Genomic DNA, 7404 nt, shown 5'->3' with positions numbered 1-7404 from the left:
AAAAATAAATAAAAAGCCTCCACTGTGAGTTTGGATGAAAACTGAGTCAGAGAGTTTTCTTAAACAGTAAGCGGCACAAGGTCAGCCTGTGCAGTAAAACTCTGCTGACAACTGATAGGACTCTGCTATTTTTGTGTTTATTTTTATATGAGACAATCAGTCTGGTGTGCAGCGTCTTTAGGGAGGGCGTGATTGAGGAAGGAGAAAACTATAAATCACGCACCCATCCCACCTTTGACATTATTTAGCCAACATTGCGGGTTTAGTGTGACATGCAACTGGAGGAGTCGCTGATAGATCAAATAGTAAAATTCTAGAATTCAAGAATGTTTGTGGAGCTTTTTTACTTTATTGTTGTTTCATAGACCATTTGCTGATAATAATAAGGATCTCTTGCTCTTGTACTTTGGAAGGGAGATGACCTCACCACCAAACGGGTTTCCAGCCCTCGGCATCCACCTTACCTATAGATTACTCTTAATTCTGTGGAGCAATGAGACTAGTAAATATAGAGATGCAGTGGGCTTTCGTGGTATGGCAGCGAACCCCGTGGTTGCCATGGGCCCTCTCCAAGCACTCTTGCTTGTGGCTGCACAGCTTTCCTCAGACTCAGTTCTCCAGAAATGCTCTCCATCCGACCAAAGGCCAGAGAAGCAATGCCATCCTGGTCCTCTCCAGGTGGCTCTTCCCAGGACGCATCCCCATGCCACATGGAAACACGCAATATTCCTCTTGTTTGTCTGCTTCCTCTCCAGACCTAGTTCAATGCCTGGCCTCAAAGCCCGGCTTTGACATGCTGTTTTTTAGCATGAGCATGAGTTGGCTGGGGACAAGCTGTGGGTTGATCCGATAACCACAATGCCGGTATACTTCTTCAATGGATTGGACGGCCGCACTGGTCACCAAAACGTCGCAGTCACCCTGGAGCTCCCGAAGGGCTGAAACAGATAGAGAAGTGGTTTATATTGTAACAGTTATTTATTGCTGACTATTATTCTGTATTATGGATTGGTAATCACTAATGTCACAATTATAAATATCCCCTGCAAAATCCACTGAGTGGGAATGTGGCAACCAGAAGCAGAGCCTATGTTGCAATTCCTCATTGCAGCCCCTCTTACTGGTGGAAGGAGGATGGTAACTTCACTTTCCTTTCAGCCCAATCCAATGTTTCCCAAAATTTGGCTTTCCAGATGTTTGGACTCCAGATCTTAGAATTCTTGACTGTTGGCCAAGCGGTCTGGGGCTTCTGGGACTTGAAATTCAAAACAGCCGGAGGGCCAACGTTTGGGAATCGGGTAACCAGGCAGACCTCCTTAGCTTGAAGAATCTGTTGTCGAAGGCTTTCATGGCCGGGATCACAGAAAACAGACAACAACTCTTGAAGAATCTGCCGGTTGTTGAGATGGGCTTGGAGGGACAGGCCAGGAGATCACTACGGTTGGTATCACCAAGTGCAATAACTCATGGCGTCACCCCATGGATCTCCTCCCCTTCCAAACCAAACCATACTATTATGGCTAAGATACCAGAAAACTGAACAAAATCAGTAACTATAAAAAAACCAGGCTGTGATGATAAATGTTCTTTTTTTGTTCAACAATAAAAGTGAATTCTTCTTCATGGAAAAATAAGACATCCCCTGAAAATAAGATCTAGAGCATCTTTGGGAGCAAAAATTAATATAAGACACTGTCATATTTTGGGGAAACACGATATGTGGAAATCACATTACGCAAAGGGTCCTGAAACTAATCCCACAAGTAATACATGGATCTATGTTGTGTTGCTGAAATGATACGTTAAATACTGAAATGTGTGTATACACACACAACACACATTGGTGTGAGGCGAATGATACCTTTTGCAAAGGCATAGCAGAAGATTATATTCCTTAGCACTAAGATGCATTCAAAGAATGATGTGCTGTCTAAGTATGAATAAGAAAAAAATATGGCTGGACTATATGAGTCCCGGTGGCGAAGTGTGTTAAAGCACTGAGCTGCTGAACTTGCAGACCGAAAAGTCCCAGTTTCAAACCCCGGGAGTGGCGTGAGCAGCTGCTGTTAGCTCCAGCTTCTGCCAACCTAGCAGTTCGGAAACATGCCAACGTGAGTAGATCAATAGGTACCGCTCCGGCAGAAAGGTAACGGCGCTCCATGCAGTCATGCCAGTGGCCACATGACCTTGGAGGTGTCTATGGACAACGCCGGCTCTTTGGCTTAGAAATGGAGATGAGCACCAACCCCCAGAGTCAGACATGACTGGACTTAACGTCAGGGGAAACCTTTACCTTTAGTCTGTGAAATAATATATCAGGACTGGAAATGTATACATGATATAATGAACCTCCACAAGGAGTGTTGGAATCATGTAAGTTAATCATTTTACTAAACAAATATTTATTTAACTAAATGGCCACAGGTTTATTTCCTGAAATCCTAAGTTTACAATCTTAAGGAAATGCAATGCAATGGAAATGCAATAATAGAAACTTAATAATGATGGAAGTGCAATGGGAGATCCACAACATTGCATGATAAGGAAAGACCATGCAATACAACTTACCATGTGATCAATGTCTCAAGAGTTCAAAGGTTAATGTGTAATTGATTATGCCTTAATAAACTTCTACTTGCTTATTTTGTTTTTACAACTGTGTCTGACTGATTCTATTTTGACAGATTCAGGTCATGCTTATCAAAGCAAAACCATAGAAAAACACAATCACCAGCCGACATAGGATTAAGAAGCACATTTGTTTATGGGGTGGTGAAGGAATCGATTGCAAGAAATGATTATTACTGGTGGATACTTCGAGGCCCAAGTGCCTGTTCAAATATCCCATCCAGAGAAGGCTTTTTAGAGTCAAAGGGGGCAAGAAAAAGGGACAGGAGCCCAAGGGCTTGGAAAAGGCATCTTTCACAGATAGATATGTATAAGCGCCAAGGAGGAAGAGGAGACTTCTTGCAACGGTGGTAACCGTGATGAGATATAATAAGGATGGCTCAATAGACAGAAGATAACTCCTGGAACTGAACTGTCATAGACAATTGAAGTCTTCTAGATGGAGGTGTTAAATAGAAATGCATGAGCAGTGAGTCTATTGTGTAAAATACAGTTCTAATGGACATGTGATAACACACCTGCATGTGACATTTATTGGGGTTTGTAAAAGACACCATAATGTAATGGGTTAACTGGAAAAGTACGTGTCAGCAGCTGATTGGCTGAGCCCATGAAGAGCTGGCAATCTGATTGGTTACTTTCTTTGCCATGCTGCTGAGGGAACTAGTTTGTGGAGCTTTTACCTCAGTGAGTGAAAGAAACAGATAGGAGAGAAGATAGCTGCCGATTTTCTAAAGCCTTGCTGTTTCTAAGGCATTGAGGCATATTTAAGGACCATTTAAAAGGACTGTTTATTCCCTCCATTCTCTGTAAGCAACCAGCGAGACTATTGTATGTATTATTGCTCTGTTTGATCTCTTGAAGTTAAGTAAAGTTCCTGTTACTTGTTTCACAAACCTGAGTGGCACATTATTATTTCAATATATCATATTGAAATCTTCCCTTCCATCTTACAGCTGTTTTTCATTTCAGGACTTTTTTCACTACCTGTTACCTACCCCATGTACAGTAGAGTCTCACTTATCCAATACTCGCTTATCCAACATTCTGGATTATCCAATGCATTTTTGTAGTCAATGTTATCAATATATCGTGATATTTTGGTGCTAAATTCGTAAATTCAGTAATTGCTACATAGCATTACTGTGTATTGAACTACCTTTTCTGTCAAATTTGTTGTATAACATGATGTTTTGGCGCTTAATTTGTAAAATCATAACCTAATTTGACGTTTAATAGGCTTTTCCTTAATCTCTCCTTATTATCCAACATATTCGCTTATCCAACGTTCTGCCGACCCATTTACGTTGGATAAGTGAGACTCTACTGTATTTCTATTTTGATTTATACACCAGTTCTAATTTCTAATGAATCTGTCAGTCGCCCATTATGCCCTAGGATAGGACCATCTAAAGGCTCGATGATGATTGTTAATTACTTTTAATCTTTTATAGCTATGCTATTTTAACCATGGTACATTAATCTATTTTTATTGATACTGTTGTTTTAATTGTATTTTATGATGTAAATGTGACTGATTGGGCTTGTCCCCATGTAAGCCACTAAGTCCCTTCAGGGAGCTGGTGGCGGCATACAAAAATAAAGTTATTATTATTATATTATTATTGCATTACAAGGTGACTTTAGGTTCAGAAGCAGACGTAAAACTCTCATTTAACACTATCTACAATATGCAACAACATTCATGACAAGGGGTTGCATCATTCATGTGTCCCTTACTGATGACAAGCCAGGTGGCCATAAAAAGAAGGGAGGAAATGCTCAATCTTTCTTTTGCCCATATCTCTTACCAATTTGTCCCTTGTCCATGTGTCTTGTTGTATGGATCTCATCGTGAGTATATCCCTGTATATGTCAATTGACTAGTTGTTGATCAGGGAATCCTGATCTGTGTACATCTGTACATAGTGCAACGTGACAAGATTAAAAGCTTCTTGATATTTTGGATGAAAACTGAATCTGTGAGTTTTCTAAACAGTGCGTAGAAGACAGTCAGATGTTGCAGTTATACTCTGCTGATAAGAACTCTGCTGTATTTTTTGCTTGCCTCTGTGGCATTTGTTTTGTCACGTATTCCATGAGAAAAGGAACCATTTCTATCCTTATAGATAGAAAACCTCTTTAACTCACCTACAAAAACGTTCTCAACATCCGCCGTAGACACCATGTCTGGTTTCATAAACTGTGCACTGCATGCTAGACAGAACAAGCAAGAAAATAGTTGATATTTTGTCCAGATAAAAAATAAATAAATTTTTAATATATGTAGCTCCTTTGAGATAGTAGATGTGGGTAATTTTCATTAATCAGGGGGCCAGTTTTCTTTCCATGAGACCCTTCAGAGGCTATACAGGTAGGGAAAAATGACCGGAACATGAAATTTAAAAATGGAAAGTGGGCAAAAATCCAGTTCTAATCCAGTGCTAAATCAGGCATGGGCCAACTTGGGCCCTCCAGGTGTTTTGGACTTCAACTCTCACAATTCCTAACAGCCTACCGGCTGTTAGGAATTGTGGGAGTTGAAGTCCAAAACACCTGGAGGGCCCAAGTTGGCCCATGCCTGTGTTAAATAGTGCAAAGTAGGGAGTTGAATCTGTTCTTCACAGCAGCAATGCAACAAAAGGCTCATATTCTTCCATTTTGTTTGCCCTTACCTATCAATATGGCTGCTGCCTCTCGGTAGGATGCATTCCTGCTCTTCAGGAATTCAACCATGTGAGCCAGCATTCCTGGAAAATTCGGCTTATTATTCCATATCTGTGGGAAACAAAAAAAATGTAGTCATGGTGCAGAATTGGCCATTGACATCCCAAGGTTTGCTTTTCCTCGATGTGTTTGAAATCCTCAACCTACAAAGTGTGTTTACAGAAAGGCTTCTTTGCAGACAAGAGACAGTTCATGTCTTTGCCCTGATTTTGACAGGTTCTGAATGCAGTCTTCATCATCGTAGGCAAGTTGTTGGCAAGTAAGATTGACTTCCAAGGGTGGAGTCTTATTGGTAGACCCGTAAGTGACTATGGAGACCATTCTGTATCCACACAGTCTTTCACAACGAGGACATCGATTTCTAGATGGAAGATGGTTCTGACAAGAGTTTGCTTGATTCACCTTCTTCTTAGCACATTTACACTTTCTGCCCTCTATTTGTGCTGCTTCGAAATCCATAGCACCTTTGGTAAAAGTTGTCCTTGTTCTGTTTTGTCTTTCAAGAACAGCCTTAAAACAATGTGGTAAGTAAATGAAAACTACTATACTTCAGCAAAACATAAAGAACAGCACAGTGGTATAATGCAAAAGAAAGCAAGAAGGTCTTAGGGCAAACACAGTTCTTAAATCCTAAATCAAGTAGCAGTCTTTCTTCAGACAAAGAAACAGCAATAAATCCTTAGGAGCAGTTTCCCAGATGCAGACTTGAAGCAGGCACAAGGGGAACGAAGAGTCAGTTTGTTACCAGCAAGAGCTGGCTGCACCTGCTTCTGATTTATAGCCCTGAATTCCCCCACAGCGGCTAGGGTGGTTCCCAATTACTTGGCTGAATTTCTGACAATTCTAGCTGAACAACGTCTCTGCTCTGTTTCCTTTCGCCTTTCCTGAAATGTGGGTACTTACAAAATCTCCTCCTCAGATTCTGACTGCCCCCCTGATTCATGAACACTTTCCTGCTCCCCTTCCTCTACGGAAGAAGAGGAATCCCTAAGAGTCCTTCAGCTAGAATCCAGAATAATGTATACATATTGCTGCACATCTGGGGTGAATGACTACACATGTCCAGGAGACTGCGGATGCATCTACACTTTGTAATTAACATAGTTTGGCACCACTGTCATGGCTCAATTGCTATGGAATATGTACACCATGCTCAATGACCACAGGTGTTCAATGTACTACTCCACCTCCATAACGTTGACCTGAATGCAAAGACTCTTCAACAGATAAAAAGTCCAATGATTTCTGTAAAGAAGTGGTTCTCAACCTGTGGGTCCCCAAGTGTTTGGCTTATAACTCCCAGAAATCCCAGCCAGTTTACCAGCTGTTGGGATTTCTGGGAGTTGAAAGCCAAAATATCTGGGGACCCACAGGTTGAGAACCACTGCTGTAGAGGAATGTATGGATGCAGAAGGAACAGTATCCCAGGCTATGTGTTTCACTGGAAATAGGTCTGTGAACCCCAAGCCAATTGGTGACTTTGGTGGATTTCAATCTCACTACCTGCAATATCTAGATCCACATCGGACTGTAGTTTCCTGTATTGGGTTGTTGTATGTTTTCCGGGCTATATGGCCATGTTACAGAAGTATTCTCTCCTGATGTTTCACCCACATCTATAGCAGGCATCCTCACAGGTTGAGGATCCCTCACAACCTCTGAGGATACCTGCCATCCCAGCTATGAAAGCCTTTGACGACACGTTTCCTGTATTGTCCATCCATGGCTATGTTTTCTGGGGATGATGGATGATGGAAACAGTATCTGAAAGCCACACTTTCGTCACCTCAACCTTTGAGAAGCAACATCTGTTGGGAAATAGTCCAGACCTGTGATGCCCAAACTCTGTTCCCAGGAGGTTTGGGCTTCAGAGCCCAGATTCTCCAACTATTGGCCAAAGTGGCTGAGGCTGTTGGGAGCTGAAGTCCAAAACACGTGGAGGACCAGCATTTAGGAATCACTTGTCTAGACCAAAATGAATAGAAGTGTATCTTAAAACCTTAGACAAACCATGTGCAACCTCAGAAGAAAGTAGTCCACTTGCTTTCT

The 7404-nt window shown here is 41.6% G+C and overlaps 1 protein-coding gene across 1 annotated transcript in view; it reads right to left on the bottom strand.

Annotated features, from left to right (window-relative positions):
* Positions 1–327: 327 nt before the first annotated feature.
* LOC134296802 (maestro heat-like repeat family member 5) overlaps positions 328–7404 on the bottom strand; it is a 63979-nt gene continuing 56902 nt past the window's right edge. Inside the window, exons 26-28 of the mRNA XM_062972603.1 lie at positions 5304–5406; positions 4780–4845; positions 328–938 (exon numbers count right to left, since the gene is read on the bottom strand). Coding sequence (XP_062828673.1) covers positions 763–938; positions 4780–4845; positions 5304–5406 — 345 coding nt within the window. The 3' untranslated portion in view covers positions 328–762. The remainder of the gene's footprint in view (positions 939–4779; positions 4846–5303; positions 5407–7404) is intronic.

The sequence above is a fragment of the Anolis carolinensis genome, chromosome 2 (assembly GCF_035594765.1).
Source record: "Anolis carolinensis isolate JA03-04 chromosome 2, rAnoCar3.1.pri, whole genome shotgun sequence".
NCBI lineage: Eukaryota > Metazoa > Chordata > Lepidosauria > Squamata > Dactyloidae > Anolis > Anolis carolinensis.
The sequence above is the reverse complement of the archived record's forward strand: the minus strand, read 5'-3'. Positions and strand labels throughout refer to the sequence as shown.